Source organism: Pinus tabuliformis, chromosome 1_1 (assembly GCF_031772625.1).
Source record: "Pinus tabuliformis cultivar Carrire ecotype Pingquan chromosome 1_1, CPIR1, whole genome shotgun sequence".
NCBI classification, from domain to species: Eukaryota; Viridiplantae; Streptophyta; class Pinopsida; order Pinales; family Pinaceae; genus Pinus; species Pinus tabuliformis.
The window spans coordinates 514,891,148-514,909,054 of NC_142297.1; the positions used below are offsets into that span (position 1 = coordinate 514,891,148).

Sequence of the window (17,907 nt, forward strand, 5' to 3'; positions counted from 1 at the left end):
TAATGCCAACAATGCATCATTAGAAGTTTATCTGCTTCCCTTGAACCTGTGCCAGATTGTCTCTGTTAGACCCATATCAGACTATCTTCAACTAGAGCCTGTCCCTACTGATATCCATCAAGCCTCCATATACATGACTGTCTCTGCACAAACTGGCGTATGTACGCGGATCCTCCTCAGGCAACTCGCATACACCCATTTTTCTCTGAAACAGACAAATTTTAACAGCAAGATGATGCATCAATTACTCCCAGCTTATGTCTGGGGTATTCAAATGTCTCCCTGGGTAGTGGTTTGGTGAGTATATCAGCAACTTGTTCCTTAGAGGGAACATATTCCAACTTGACCTTTTGTTCAAGCACTTGTTCCCGGAGGAAATGATATTTGATAGGTATGTACTTGGTCTTTGAATGCATAACTGGGTTTTTTGAAATGCTGAGTGCACTTGTATTATCACATAAGATGGAGATAGGTGGTGTACAAGTGATTTGAAAGTCCTGCAAGGTTTGCATCATCCAAAGGAGTTGAGCACAACAAGATATAGCAGCCACATATTCTGCTTCAGCTGTAGATAGAGCAATCGAACTTTGTTTCTTGCTGAACCAAGATACTAATCTAGAACCCATAAAGAATGCACCACCACTTGTGATTTTTCTGTCATCCACGCTTCCAGCCCAATCTGCATCTGTATAAGCATGAAGAGTGAGATTTGTATCTCTTAGATACCACAAGCCATAGTTTTGAGTTCCTTGAAGATACTTGAAAATTCTCTTTACTGCCTGAAGATGGGTTTCCTTAGGATTAGCCTGAAATCTTCCAAATATTCCCACTACATGCATGATATCTGGTTGGGTACCTATCAAATAAAGTAGACTTCCAATCATGGATCTATAGGTTGGTTGATGCACTGCTGCTGATTCATCATTTGCACTGAGGCTGCAACCTGTAACCATAGGGGTACTTACTGGTTTTGCATCTTCCATGCCATATTTCTTCAGAATCTGCTTGAGATACTTGGTTTGAGACAAATATATACCTCCTTCATTTTGTTGGATTTGTAATCCAAGAAAATATGTCAGTTCTCCAAGAAAGGACATTTTGAATTCTTTCTGCATCACCAAGGCAAAGCTTTGACTCATAGCTTCTTCATTGCTACCAAAGATAATATCATCTACATACACAACAAGTATTAGCAATTTTTCATTTTCAATTTTTATATAAAGATTGCTATCTGCTGATCCTTTTGAAAAACCTTGTTGATGAAGATATTTGTCCAAACGGTAGTACCAAGCCCTTGGTGCCTGTTTAAGACCATAGAGAGCCTTTTTTAGTCTGCATACAAGATTTGGATCATTGCCAAGAATGAAACCATCTGGTTGCTCAATGTACACTTCTTTTTCTAAGTATCCATTCAGAAAGGTTGATTTCACGTCCATTTGAAATACTTTAAACTTTTGAAAGCTTGAGAGAGCAAGGAACATTCGGATGGCCTCAATTCTAGCAACGGGAGCAAAAGTTTCTTCAAAGTCTATTCCTTCTTGTTGAGCATACCCTTTACAAACTAATCTGGCCTTGTTTCTAATCACTTCCCCATTTTCATTCAACTTGTTTTTAAAGATCCATTTTGTCCCTATGACATTTTTATCTTTTGGTCTAGGAACCAACTCCCAAGTGTTATTCTTTTCGATCTGTTCAAGTTCTTCATCCATTGCCTTGACCCAGCATTCATCTTTGCATGCCTTTTTTACATTTTGTGGTTCAGTGGAGGAGAGCAATGCCAAATAGCTTGAGGCTTCTACAATTGTTCTTCTTGTTTGTATACCTGCCTCTTTCTACCCTAAAATTTGAGATTCTAGATGATTCTTCTGAACGTACCTAGATGGAGTCTTCTCTTCTATCCTTATATGTTCCTCTGATGCCTCTTGAGGTTCTTCTTCATCATCAGTCTAATTTGAAGGATGGTCTTCATCCTCTTCGATATTTTCATAATTTACTTGCATAGGAATATTTCCTTCTTCATCAATCACTACATCAATGTTGTCAACAATTCTTCCAAGTCTTTTATTGTAGCACTTATATGCTTTGCTGTGAGGAGAATAACCAAGGAGAATGCCTTCATCTGCTCTAGGTTCAAACTTGCCAAGATGTTCATCATTATTCTTAATATAGCATTTGCTTCCAAAAATTTTGAAATGTTTTACCGAAGGAGTCTCACCATACCAGAGCTCATGAGGAGTTTGAGTGTTGTTCACCGGACATTTGTTTTGTTGAGAATAGCAACCGCAACAAATGCAGCTTCACCCCAGAAGGTTGCGGGAGTCCCAGACTCATCACGCATAGCATGAGCCATTTGTTGAACCGTTCTGTTCATCCTTTCTACTTCTCCATTTTGCTGAGGAGTCCTAGCTGTAGAGAATTCCCTTCTTATTCCATGTTCTTCACAAAAATCGAAAAATTCATTTGAGGTAAACTCCCCACCTCTATCAGACCTGAGGCACTTAATTTTGTGATCTGATTCGTTTTCAACCAAGGATTTGAAAGATTTGAATTTTTCGAAGGCTTCATCTTTGTGCTTCATAAGTCCTATCCAAACCATCCTGGAGAAGTCATCAATGAATAATATAAAGTATTCTTCTCCTCGAGGTGACCTTTTCCTAGATGGACCACATACATCTGTATGGACTAGTTCAAGGGGCCTGCTAGCTGATCCTTCCTTCTCAGGGAAGTTAGTTCTGGTTTGCTTAACAAACTGACATGATTTGCATATTGTATTGTCTGGAATTCTGATGTCTGGAAGACCACGAACTACCTAGTATTTGCATGCTTTTCTTATTTGTGAAAATATTAGATGCCCCAACCTCTAGTGCCATAACCCGTGTTCATCGTTCTTGCTCAAATAACATTGTGTTGTCCTTCTTCAAATATGTATAAATTATTTGGAGTTCTTATGCCTTTGATCATTGTTTTTCTTGTATCAAGATCACGAACACTACATCCATTTGATCGAAATATTACCTCAGTTCCTTTATCGCACATCTGACTGACACTCAGTAGATTATGCTTCAAGCCATCAACATACAAAACATTTCCAGCTTTGACTTTTTCTTTCAACTAAACAGTGCCTTTTCCTTTTATGACTGCAGAAGTATCATTTCCAAAAGAAACTTTCTTTCCTTTTTCTAAAGCACTATATGATTGAAATTTTTCTTTATCACCTGTCATATGCTTCGAACATCCACTGTTGATGTACCATTGATTTTCCTGTCCTTCTGCATATAAAGCTATCCCACATCTTTCTGGTTGTGGTTCCTTCATTCTCCATGTTCTAGCACTTGAGGCTTGTTCCTTCTGAGTTGTCTGCCAAAACCTGCTCCTGCATTCAGAATCTTCATGACCGAAGTTATTACAAATAGAACATTCAATTTCATTTTCAAGAGTGGAAAAGTTGTTATAGGTCCTTTTCGTGATTCCAGTCATACTTCTTTGTTTTTGAGCTTCTCTAGTCATGATTGTCTTATAGGCAACATTGAGCTGCTTTGTGGCCAAAGTTATGGCAAGAGAAACATTGTCCATTGAAGAAACTCCTGCGATTATTAAATCTACCAGCCAAACGATTGTAGTTTCTATTGTCATCCATTCTTGAGGCAAATTGGGAAGATTTTACCTGTGGCTGGTTGTAGCTTTTGTTCATCCTTAAGGTGGATTGCCCCTAATTTACCCAGTAGTCTTTGTTTATTCTTGATGTAAATCATCCCTATTTTACCTAGTGATCTCCATTGGGCTTTTGCTCATTCCTCCTTGCTGCGTCAAGATAACGTTTTGAGGTGGATGCTTGAGATTCTTCTCCATTATACCCCAGATCTGTCTTGATTAGAGGAGAACGCTGCACATTGATAATCTCATCCAGAGTTTCAGATCCTCTAACAAATTTAAGATTAAGAGCCTTTGTTTTCTGAATCTCTTTTCTAAGACCAACAATTTCACATTCTAACCTCTCAAGAAATTTTTCTTTTTCAGCAAGTTGGAATTGCAGAGTATCAATGATCACATTCTTCTCTTCTAAACATATTTTGAGTCTAGAAATCTCTTCATAAAAACCTTCTTCATCTATAGCATCCATGTAATCATCATCTTAAAAAGCCATTAAAAGTTTATAATTATTACCTCGTTCATTTTCATCACTATTTGAAAGACCATCATTGTCTTCATGAGTTTAGTAACTTTTCTTAGTTACATTCTGTTTCTTGTTCCATCTAACATGTTCCTTCCCCTTGTCAATCTTATCCTTATGAGGACATTTGGCAGCATAGTGACCGACTCTTCCACAAGCAAAGCATTTGAAAGGTAACTTACCTCTGAATCTTCCAACACCCTGTTGAAGGTTCTTGACAAAATTTGATTCCTCCTCTTCTTTTGACACGTGTCCTGACTCATAGTAATCTCCTTTGCCTGAAGCCTTAAAAGCAGCTTCTCTCCTGTCTAATGGTCCTCATTTCCTCATTTCATAAGCAGTCAAAATTCCGTGCAGTTGAGACATGGTAAGGTTTCATAGATTCTCTTTTTCTTCTATTGCAGAAACTTTAGATTCAAACCTAGGGGACAAAGATCTTAGAACCTTTTCAACCACAACAGCCTCTTTTATTTCTTCACCCAAATTTTTCATACAATTAACAATCTCATCTACACGAAGGAAATAGTTAGCCACACTTTCATCATTGTGCATTCGGAGATTTTCATACTGAATTCTGAGGGTTTGAAGTTTTGCTCGTTTTACCTATTCATCTCCTTCGTAGCTCAGAACAATCTTGTCCCATATTTATTTTGCGGATTTATACTACATAACCTTGACGAATTCTGATTGAGATAGAAATCCTAATAGGGTATTGACAGCCTTTGCATTTGTTTCATATTTCTTCTTCTCAGCCGGATCTGTAGGAGTTGCTGATGGAAAAATGTATCCTGTGTCTATGATATCCTAGACTTTTATACCAAGAGATTGAAGATAGGAAGTAACTCTTACCTTCCAATATACGAAGTTTGTCTCATCAAAACTTGGTGGCCTGATAGATGCTTCTCTATCGTAGTTGCTCATGATGATGGATCTTCCTTCAAGCGATCAAGCTTCTTCAGAAGGACCTGCTCTGATACCAATTGTTGGAAATAATACTGAGAGGGGGGGTGAATCAATATTATCAAGTCAAATATTCCCTTTTTCAAATCCAGATAATATACGCTACTTCAGTTAATTAAAACTGCGTATATACGCAACTATGTAAAAGGAAACCCACGTATACAATTCAAACTTATAATTTACTTTATCTTTCAGAAGTTAATTATTAATCTGTGTATCAAAATCAAATAACTAGTAACCAGAGACAACAAAACAGAGCAAAAGTCAATCACACACAAGAACACAAGATATAAGGTGGAAACCCAATGTGGGTGAAAACCACCTACTGCAATTCGTCTCTATCTTCCTTTAATTAGAAACTTCCTTTTACAAAGTACTGGTGCAGTCCTTTACCAATACGCAGGCTGCAACCTGCAGAGAGCTATAACTCTCTCTCGTTTTCTAGCTTCTCTTAGAAGGGAGCTACAACCCCCTTAGCTCTTGCACTAGCCAAGATACTAGTACGTAGGTGCTGGCCTACAGAAGGCTACAACCTTTTCTTTCTTCCAGGGACCACGTTTCATAAATTTTCAGACTGGATCTATGAACATCAGTCAATCATCAAGAATTTCTGCATCAAACAATCTCCTTTTCACCAATTAGAACTGAATCAAGTAGATACTTCTCTGGCAGCTGTACCCAAAACACAGTAACAGTAACCACACACCAAATTCTGAACCCGGAACACTGCAACAATAAACAGAAGCAGCTAGATCACAACTAAAAAGATATACGCTACTTCAACAACCTGAAACATGCGTGCATACGCTTCTGCGTTTGGAACAACCTGCGTATACGTTTTTTTCATTCACTGAACCAGCGTGTATACGTGCCTTTGCGTCACTGAACCTGCGTATATATCTATAAAGGATAATTCACTCTTTCAAATATTCAGACACTAATTAACCTAGATTATCAGATTTATAGATCAAGTATGCGCCATATATAACAGATCAAAATCATACAAAAATACTATCATTCAAGCCTTAAGATTATGACCCATCAATAGAACTTATCCTTCTCTTTGCGCTAAGGTTCCTCCTTCATTAAGATCCAGATCTGCACCATAACCTCAATCACCAATATTTCAGATCTAGCACATATTAGATATTCAATTAATTCAGATAATACTTTGTCAAATGATCTCCTTCCTCTTTTATAGTCTTAGGCCTTCCACAATACCACGGTCCAAAACCATAACAATTCAATACCATGGACCCAATACTTGGGATCAACACTTTTGGATGCAATACCACGGACCAAAACCATAGGATCAAAAACTGTCGGACTAATACCATGAACCAACCATGAAAATCTGTGAACTTTTCTCTGCATGAAAGTGCGTGAACTTTGCTCTTCATGAAAGGAACTTTTCTCTGCATGAAAGTGCGTGAACTTTTCTCTACATGAAAGAAAATTTTTCTCTGCATGAAAGTGTGTGAACTTTTCTCTACATGAAAGAAACTTTTCTCTGCATGAAAGTGCGTGAAATTTTCTCTACATGAAAGAAACTTTTCTTTGCATGAAAGTGCGTGAACTTGAAAATAACTTTGCTACACTATAATTTATCATCTGTGTGATTTGCCATCAAGGACAACACTTGTCTCATAATGCCAACAAAATCCACCCTTATTGAGGCCCTAGGCCTTTCTACTTATACAAATGAAGCTACCAACAACGTCCATAAAATTAGGGAGCCTTAGCTCCCAAAACTCGAGATAATCATTAGTCGTCCTCCACTTGCTCGACTGCCTTCTAGCGCATGACTTGGCTGCTTGTACTCTAAGCTGAATGAGGGGAATTCAAAGTGAGGAGTAATAAATGAGGGGTATTCCCTACTATAAGTCCTCTCCTTTGTCCACTTCGAGTTATTGCTACCATTTGTCCACTAGATCCTTGACTTTGACTTCAAAAATCATCAATAATCTACATTAAGCACATGTTTGACCACATGGCATCATAACTAACTCAACTCACTCTATAAGTGTAAATATAATCAGAAAATCATACAATAACTTAAGAGAATGGTTGATTTGACTAGGTTATGAGATAAAATGAGCCCATATAATCACCCATTTATGAGGCTCATCACAAGGTAGAGGGAAATATTCAAATAACAGAGGGAATTATCGTCACAAGGGAGTCTTAAGTGCTATAAATCACAATATATGCTGAGGTCCAACAATAGTACTTGATCCAATCCTTCAGGGCACTAACTAAGGAGGAGTAACCGTACCCTTAGTTGTACTACCCGACTACCTTATTGTACATGCCAGTAATCTCCTCGAGTGTTGTTCTTAGTGTACTATCGCAGCAAGATGGTCGAAGACTTATCTAAGGTTAGGTTTCAGGTTGTCTTAGGGGGGCTTCTGATATACCCAAGGGTACGTGGAAGTGTAGTCCGTGCATAGTTATGTGTAATGCGCTACTACTCGAAGGGGTACCCATAGGGGTTACTAGGGAGTCCAACAAGTGTGACCACCTCTTGTAGTTCCTATGTGCATGCCTCCTCAAATGTGCGGGTTTATGTGCTCAATGAAAAATCTTGTGGTTTAAAGACGACGGAACACATCTCTAACCTAAAAGCATTTTGTGAAAATTGGAGGTACAGTTGGCCATTGAAAGTTCTCTGATACCACTTGTTATACTCTTGAACTCCGAGAAATCCATAATACCATAATTATGAGGAAATATAGCCGAAAACATAGAATTATCACATGAAATGAGAAAAACTATGATGTATTTTATTATTCATAATTAGATTCAATGTTCACTTGCCTCTTCAAGGGGCAACCTCCAATAGAGAAGATCTCAATTGCAATAAGACTCGATGATATTTCCCTTACTAACTAAGACTATTTATAGCTTAATGACATCCAAAACCATAACTATTAGTGGTCCCTTGCATAAAACGGGTTAACCACTTTATTTATTAACTATGGCCCATTTAGAATTAATTGTGGTCTCTTTTCTATAACGCGGGTCAACCAATTACAATTATTAATGCGGGATTTATTGACTCTTTAACTAACTATGACACTGACTCAACCCCTTGGGCTTATTACATAAATAAAGGGGTTAGAGTTGGATCCTAACAAAAGTATCGAAGATTGTGGATGGAAGCAAAAAAGAAAACCATGATAAGAAGGGCGAGGGGGAAACCAAGTGAAAACCATACTTACTGCAAGGGGATATGAAGGAACTACATGCAAATGATCACACAGTAATTGGCTATATAGACTTTCAAGTCACGAAAAACTCCTCATGATTCCTACGTATGATGAAAGTATTTCCTTGCATTTGGGAGTAGCAGCTGAAGGGAAATGATGAAGAGATGACAAGGACACAGTTCAAACTCTAGAGATGGTCGTGAATGTCAAGCCTTGTTGGTATATGTTTTCAATGTCATTTGTCGCCTTTGGTAATGGAATTCCCTGTGATTTATGTATTGTCAAGCCCCATGCCATTTGAAGGGGTATTTTCCTATGAGAACTATGTGTTATTGGTTGGAGTGGCATATAAGTTCGTTTTAAGGCATCCCATGGTGGCCATTTATATTGGAAGAAGTCAATAACAACAAATGTTGGAAATTCAGGGAGTTTTGATCCAAGCGCATAAAAAATGGAAACAACTTTTCCAAGGGATCCATTGACAAGACCTAATTTGACCTGTAAGTTAGTTGCGAGGAAAACCTGTTGTTCATTACAAATATGAACTTTTCCATCCAACTTTTCATATTCTTGTGTAGCAAGAGGATAGTGGTCCTTTATAATGATAATCTTGTAATTATTTGGGTTTGATGTATCTCCTAATATGCAATATGTTATTCCCTTATACCACTTTGACATCAATGAAAATTTGAAAATGGCTTCAAGAAACTCATCTAAAACTTTAGTTGAGGTTTCCCTTGAGACAAATCCTGAAGAATGATTTTCTACCCCGTCGGATATCCCCAAGCTCACCACTGCCCAAAATTTGAACTCTAACAATAAGAGTCATCTTCATATATATACATGCAAGAATAATCTACCCATCAACTAAAGAAGGCTTAGTGGTCCACATGGAAAAAAGTTAGTGTTGACTGATATAGTGTGCCTAAGCCTTTGCACTACATACAAAATACATGCTCTCACATAGATTTTCTATAATTATGCTTTACTTAGTTCATGATCTCATCAAGTCCCCACTCTTCACCAACTCTTCGTCTATAAGAGGTGTTTCCATCGCATTGCGAGTAGTGGAATAATTTGTCATTACATCCACAATGATGTGCTTTGCCACAACTAAATTTCCAACGACATACATGGTAGACTTTGTTGACACAGTTAAGCATGTAATTTTTGGTTGATTCCTTGATTATTGAAACCATCTTATCCCTACCTACTGGAGTAACGATATCAATAACATCATCAAGTCAAGAAAGTATTGAATTTCAATTCTTGAAGTTACAAAGTGGATGAGGTTCAATGATGACCGAATGAAAAATGGAATTTGTTCCAATTGCTTCTTTGGTAACCAATAATGTTCCAAAATAAACTACAAAAACCTTAGTAGTTCATAGGGAGAACTACTAGTTGGGTGAATTTGAACTCAGCCTTTACAAAGTTGTAATGGTAGATTCTAGGTCTATGCCATAATAGGATGCCAAGTCACATATAACACTAACTTTTTTATCACTCCTAAAATGGGGTTTTGAAAAAATATTATGAAGTCACCCTTGACATATGAATGAGGGCTTGCAAATGGACTAATTCATATCAACTAGTGTTATTATGATGTAATTTTTTGTGCCACTCCTCCATCGATCACAAAAGATAAAACTAATATCTTGAGGCTTGGAATTATAATGCCTTGCATTATGAGGGGGTAAATGTTTTTGTGATTCTCTATATACAATGACCCTAATATAAGAAACATTTAAAGGATTCTAAATCGGGCCAACTTCGAATTCCCTTATATAATGGTTCCAAGGTGAGGCTCCAAAATATTAATTAACATTTTTGCACTAACATGCAATAGAATACTGAATTATGTTAAAGAGATTTGGCTCAACTCTTTCCATCTTTCATTTATTTCCTTCGCTACATAGTAGAAAATTTACAATATTTCTCCTTATGCTATCCATAGTTAAAATTATTGGGAATTTCTAAAAGAGATTAATAAAATCAAGTATTTGGCAATTCTAAAAATGCTCATGATCTTCTGACATCAGAAGTTTCAAATTTATGTTTAAATGAATGATATTTCTCCTTTTTGTTTGAGCATAAAACATAAGTGGTGATGCAACGTTTAAAATACTATATTGATTTTTATATTCAATTCAATCCAATTCTTAAAAATATCCAACATTAGATATGCTAATGCAAATCATTCATCAAGCTAATATTTGTTTCACAATAATATATCTCCTTGCAACGAAGTGGATAACATATTTATTCTAGATGTGTTTTAATACAATGACAAGATATACCCCTTATAATTCTTCTAACATATTACCATTGTTCTATTTCTTGAGTTTACCCTATGGAAAATTATACCTCTATCAGATTGAAATTAAATGAAATTCATTACTTCCATGATTTTTCCCCATAACAATCATAAAAACTCTCATACATTGCTGAGATTTCTAGATATTTAGTTGTGTCTTTTGTGGACCTCTCTACTCTATGGTAGAGAATATAATTGGATGTCATTTCGATTACAAATTGATAAGAAAATTGCCTCTCTGAATCTTTTTTGCTAGAATTTAGAGAAGCTCTAAATAAAGAGCACCACAACAGTACACATATATTGAAGGTGAAAGTGATTAAGGAGAGATCATATACAATGGTTGTTTCTCAAAAGGATATAACAACAGATAATAAAGCCTATCGGACTATGTAGTATTTTTAGTTCAAAGACTCTTCAAAAAACCTCCAGCTTCAACCAATCACAAAAGTCCATAAACAAATCACCCAATGAATGTAGTGTTATAAACACATAATTTCCATGTAGTGAAGAACATGATGTCTAAGAAAATGTTTCTAAACCTCCTTTTCCTAGTTTACAAAAAGTGACAGTTCACCGAAGGGTGGAATATTGTTTTCCTAAGTAAATTTACAAAAAATGAAGCTAGAAATGAAATAATCATTAATAAAATACTATATAATTTTAGCCTTCAATTTCTATGTTTCAAAAGAGCAAGGGATGCAAATGAAGCAAAAGCTTCATCCATGTCATCATCCAGTCCAGGAAATAGTATAAATCTTTAATAATATAGTATCAACTAGGTCTATCTAGTGATGCATGTAATCTTTCTAAAAGATATGGAAATTGTCATCATATTAAAAGCAATACCCTTATGAATATCCTCAATGAAACAAAATCCCCACAAAACATGATGTTTTAGATAATACAGTGGACCACTAATTATTGTAACACCATTAAGACTCAACTGTCTAGTATTGGCTTTAGACAAAGGATGGAACTTGTCTGCACTAGGAAACTACTTAGGACACATTCACCATGGAACTTGATGTTTCGGAGAATACATTGGATCATTGATTACTTTAACACCATCAATACTCAAATGTATACTATTGTCTTACACTTGTGTGCATTAAGAAACTGCTTAGGACACACTCACTCACCAAAGGATGAATCCTATCCTATATTGCACATGGATTATATCAGATATATACCTCCCTGTCCACTCCCATAAGTAGAACTTCCGCCATGACCACCGCCAATCCCCCTCCATAACTACTATCACTACAACTACTGAAACCCTCACTATCTTCGTAGCCATACCACTTACATAGCCCCAAAGTTGTCACCGTAAGACCCAAAGTGACTTCTATAACTAGCAACACATTCTCCCCAATAACCCCCTAGACCAGGACCACCATAGCTTCTATAAGCACTACCATAATAAACACCTCCATACCCACCACAATATTGTGCCCTAGAGCCACATCCCCTGCTGTATAAAAACTACTCTAGTCACCAGCACCTAATCCATCATAAACATCCCATAGCCACGGGGACTAGGAATAAATGGAGACCTTCCATCCATTTCATACGCAAGTTTAGGCTCACGCTAAGCCCTCTTGATTCAGCCTTCTTAATCTCTAATTACAACAAAATGCAATATTAACCTATATTATTATTTAAATCATTAAGCTAACAAAACCACGTTTCCTACTGCTACAAAGGATCCAAATTGTCTACATGGGACTTTAGTGTTTAAATATTTGTGAGTACTACAAAACCACACAACTTGCTCTAGAGCGTGCATAATAGAAAACTAAAAGGTGGAAAAACAGCGAACCCGAACTTACCTGCTTTCCCGCTAAGATCTCTTCAACGACTTGTTCACTATCAAAGGTTATAAAACGAAAACCCCGAGATCGACTTGTGCGATGATCTTGCATGATTTCATGCTCAACAACCTTACCAAACCTGGAAAAGTATTTTTTGAGCTCACCTGGAGATGGTAGGAAATGTTAGCTTGTGCAAAAGTAACTACAAAAATTACAAGCAACTCCATTTCTGACACAGTCTGGGTGGTAACTTGAACGAGAGTAAGATGCTTTAACAAAGTGACAATGAACTTGGAAATTATTGTCTTTTCCATTTTGGGTGCTGCCCTTGGAAAATGATTGGTGTGCTTCCTCTGCCTTGGATGAACCCTCACGGCCGTCTTTGGCTGAAGATTTTCTTTCTTTAGGAAAATGAGCTAGAGAGAGGGTTATTTGTGTGACACCCCTAACGCAAACTCTTAACAATTGTCACAGGAATAACAATAAAATAAATACTCTGTTGAGCACAAAGAACCCTATCAGCGTTGATTTCTATTTAAATTTTTGCCATGTTCTGCTCTTTATCTGGTTTTGATGGTAAATCATATTTGTTGGTTAAGGATGATCAAAAATTTCTTTTATGTAATTTTTACAAAAAGACTTTGCTAATTTATTATGTAATTGAAAAACTTTAATTAATTCATTATGTAATTGAAAAACTTTAATTAATTCATTATATAATTGAAAAACTTTATTTAATTAATTATAGAGCACAAAATATTAAATACAGAAATTAATAATATTAAAAACTCGATTTAATCAGTATAGGAAACTTTTCTGCCATTATGTCAGAAACAATCGGAAAAGTGGAGAGGTTTGGGCACTAGCCTCACTAGCCTCACTTTTCTATTTGTATCGCTCCAAAAAGAATGTCTATCGAGATAGTATTACCATTTTAAAATTCAAAGGCGTTAAATAAACTTATATCTATAATTATTATATTTTATTAAATAAATAAATAAAAATAGATTTATATACATTATATCGTGTTGAGTAAAAGACGCCTTTTGAATAAAAGAGAAAAGATTAGGATCAACATTAACATAAGTGCAGCATTAACCCAAAAAATAGTTATGGACGTTGGACAAATGAACTACCTACTTAGTTTATAACACATTAAAAATACCAACAATAGCATTCTTACTAATATTTAAAAAAAAAAAAGCTAAAATAAACTAAAACTAAAACGACCCCTTTTTTTTTTAAATTCTCTTTGCACAGCGAATATTTGGTAAATGTTTTATACCATTCATTTCTGAAAAAAACCCTAATTTCAATCCAACTCAACTTTGAAATAAGTTACATGATTCTCTTTTTCTCTTCTTATCCGTTCTGGCATGCACGCACTTTAGAAAGCTCTCCAACTTTTTACATTCAGATGTTTCCAACTTTTCCAACAAAGTCAACTTCTCAAGACCTGGAAGCTCCTCTATTTTGTTACATCCGCTGATGTCTAGTAGTCGAAGGTTTGCTAGGCCAGGAAGCCCACTTCCTTGTAACTCCAGAGACGTTAGTGTTGTTGGCAACTCTCCAACCTCCACTAGTTGTGGACAAAAGCTGAGATTGAGATGTTGTAGTTTTGGATAAACACCTCTAGGAATTGATACTTTCTTTACTTCCGTCCCTTGCAGGTCTAAGTGTTTGAGTTGAGGAAGGTTACCTAGGCAAAGTGGCGCCATTTCCAACCTTAAATCCCCGACGGAATCCGGCGACATTTGCGAATCCGCACACTGCAATGACGTCTTAATATAAGTATTTTAAAATTATTGTGAGCCTGGGCTTGTATTAATACAGATCTATTAAACATCTAGATATTAAAATTTGTAAAAACATTTTTATAATACAGACATGTTAAATATCTATATATGAAAATTGTAAAGACACATTTATTGGAATGGACTCTATTTCAAGAAGAATATCGAATGGAAATAATAATAAATAATAAATTGTTTTTCAGCGGTTAACTTGTAGTACCTTGGATTCTAAATACTTTCAGTAAGACCAAAAAAACTAAAGTTTGAAAAAAAAAAAAATACGCACCAAATTCACTTGTAAGGCTCTCAAATTCCTGATTGGAATCCAAGAAGGCAGGGAGGTGTACGGGCATTTTTTCCAGCATAGCCATACAAGCTGATCCGAAGATGCAAGAGATTGGGATATGCTTCCCAAGCAATTACCTTCAGCCCTCAGCAGGTGCAACTTGCTCATATCAACGGGAGGGCGATACAGAGAGTCGTGGAATGATTGATCAGATATTCCTTGAACCATGATAATCCCGCGCACCTGAATTGTTATCTGAAAACTGTCAGAAAACAATATACACATACTTGCAAAGCTTTTCAGAACTCAAAATTTACACTCTGAGCATAACTTGGAAATTAGATTAAAACACGCACAATTGGTTGGATAAACGCATTATGAAAAAGGTTGTCAGTGGGGCGCCAAAGCCGACGATGCCATTTCGGAAGTTCCTTTTCAGCGAAATCTCTGCCCAAATCTCTGAAGTGATTGTGCATACTTATGCGGTTTTTACAGTCGATCTCGAGAATACACTTGTACTCAAGGTTCTGAAGACTCGCCCTTCCTTCCCATCCAGATCCGTCCCATATTCTTAGGGCCAGATCTTTATCTTCATCTACTAAAAAACATGCAATATCTAAAAATATTTCCTTTTCCTGATCATCAAGACGATCATAGCTAATTCTGAGACTGCTATGTATATCTGAAGGCAGTACTAACTTCAATATTTTCAGATATTGTTCTTCCCAGTACCATGATTCTTTTAGATAAAGTTGGGAGCCAAGCACTTGGAGGGATAACGGCAATCCATCACAGGCATCCAAAAACTTTGTAACCGCTTTTTCAAATCCGGCACCAGGCTGCTGCTTGTGAAAGGCATGCATGCAGAAAAGGCTTTGCGAATGTTCTCTGTCGAGGCCTGACAGCTTGTAAATGGACGAGACTCCTTTAGATGAAAGAAGATCCCTATTGCGAGATGTAAGTAAGATTAAGCTATCAGAACTAAGGGCCTCTTTCAGAGGTGAAAATAATGCTTTTAACTGCCCGGCATCATCGACATCGTCCAAAACTACGAGAGCTTTAGAACCCAACAGACGATGACGAAGCTCCGATTTACCTTGAGAGACGCTACATATATTCAAGTCCTTTGAAGTTAAGCCTTGGTAGAGGGTTTTCTGCAAGTCAGGCAAAGAAGTTTCGCTTCTCACATCATCCAGAAAAAACGATTGACTGTAAGCTGATCTGTAGCGGTTAAAGAACTCTGTTGCCAAGGTTGTCTTCCCTACACCACCATAACCCACGATCCCGACAACCTTTGTCTCCCGGCTTTGTTGCTGCTCCTGCAATACTGTTTTCTCAAAATCTTGTAGCTTTTTATCCAAATCAGTTGGATATTCAGCCACATCCAGTTGAGGCTTTTCAATATTTTCTTCCACCAGTTGAACCACACGATTGGCGAGCTTGCCTTCATCACTGGTTATACACAATAAAACAAAGCAGACATGAGTACCAAAAAGTTCGTTTATCAATACAATGAAGCTAATTAGAGGGTCAATGATACTAAAAGTTCTCACCCGTTATACGTCTCCAGCTCCAAACCGCTCAAATATGAAACGTCAGATAGCACTTTTTTCCAATCTGCAATTGTTTGTTCGCTGAATCTCCCTTTGCTTACATGCCGTCGGAGGGCTTCATCATAGTCTACATTGTTGCCCTCTCGCTTCCACATCCGGAGATCAGAAGGCTTTACATTATAAAAAACAGGAATTATAGTGGCTTTTGATTCCCGCTTATGCATCTCCAGGAGCTCATTCAGGCACCATACTGATTCCGCGTATCTTGGAGAGAATATAGCTATATGAACAGAGGATGTTGCAATAGCTCCTAAAATTTGAGAATCTAAGCGGTCTCCCACCTGCATTTCTTCCCGGTCCAGAAAGACTCTGAATCCGCGGTCAGAAGAAAGCCGATAGTAGAGATGGCTGGCTAAGGTATTCTTCACATCGGGCCCCCGATGATTTATGAACACTTGGTAATTGTTATTGGAACTGGTGCTGGGAGATACAGCCATGGAAGTGGAGGCAGGGGAGGAGGGAGCGAATGTTTGTTGGAAGAGCCCTTAATTAAGGTAACGAAGATATAAATAACCAGGTCGAGAAATATAAGGCACTTCCCTGAATCCTCTCTCTTCGACCTAACACGTGCCGACGTGCTCGTCTCGTCGATCTAACGAAAAAGCCAATACTTGCATATTAGAGAAAAGTATTTATATCTCAGAAGTGTCTTTACCTATAATAAACAGTAGCATATCAATGAACGACACAAAAAATTTGAAAGGAGCATCATGATATTCAGATCAAGACCTAAAATCAATAATAAAAAAAAAAAAACATTGCAGCAGTGAGGAAATGGACAGATCCCCTCAATTCCACCATTCCTCTATCAGGAATGGTAAATCTACACTGCCTTCATAATATTCAGATCAAGGCCTAAAGACAATAAAAAGAAAAACATTTGCAGCAGTGAGGAAATGGACAGAGCCCCTCAATTCCACCATTCCTCCATTAGAAATGGTAAATCTACACTGCCTGCTTACTCTAGCAACTGTATCTCCAATACACATGACCAAAACTGACAGGTCAGTGACAGGCATACCTACAGATCTAAAACAAAGAAAATAAACATAAAAAAATAGTGCACCTTATATATGATGCGTCCCTCTGGAATAAGTGTCCCAAAAGCAAACCCTAGTAGTGTATGTGATCCATAGAGGTGCAGCACTTTTCTTTCGATAGTCTATCTGTTACCCTATTTTGTTTCCTGTAAATGTGCGAAATTGAAATCCTTCTGGAAGTGGGCGTAAAGACTCTGTTCGGTTTATCCAATGGAGTAGTTCAGAGAAATTAAGAGTTGCCCGCTTATTCGTTGATCTAACGCTTATGGAAGTGTTAGCCGGTATTCCTCGGCCCTTGGGTATTTGTCCAGCTCCTTTGTTGCTTTCTATTATCAGGATTTCTGTATGCACACGCTTTCTTCTGGTTACAGTACTATTTTCTGTTTTGAACATTGCCCAGTATTTTCACATGCTTTATATAACCGTATATGTATGTGCTTTTCTTTTCTTTATTCAGAGTAAACAACAAAGAAGCATTACTTTTTTCTCGAATAAAAAATACGGTGACTATTTAACCCTGAAACAGGTTTAGGCCAGCACAACTATCGTGACAAGATGCGTTTTCAGATTTCTTCCCTATTTCCTTTTCCTTTGCCTATGGCTTTAACGCGGGTTTAGCAATTTTATGTTAAGTCGCTAATTACTCACCAGCTCCAGATTAACTTTGGTATTTTTATCTGAGTTGTAACCATGTAAGTTGCGAA

The 17,907-nt window shown here is 37.1% G+C and overlaps 1 protein-coding gene across 1 annotated transcript in view; it reads right to left on the reverse strand.

The window, feature by feature from the left end:
* Window positions 1–16,652, reverse strand: part of LOC149214047 (disease resistance protein Roq1-like) — a 69,134-nt gene extending 52,482 nt beyond the window's left edge. The window contains exons 1-4 of the mRNA XM_089389271.1: window positions 16,104–16,652; window positions 14,907–16,002; window positions 14,551–14,793; window positions 13,858–14,240 (exon numbers count right to left, since the gene is read on the reverse strand). Coding sequence (XP_089245397.1) covers window positions 13,858–14,240; window positions 14,551–14,793; window positions 14,907–16,002; window positions 16,104–16,600 — 2,219 coding nt within the window. The 5' untranslated portion in view covers window positions 16,601–16,652. The remainder of the gene's footprint in view (window positions 1–13,857; window positions 14,241–14,550; window positions 14,794–14,906; window positions 16,003–16,103) is intronic.
* Window positions 16,653–17,907: the final 1,255 nt, after the last annotated feature.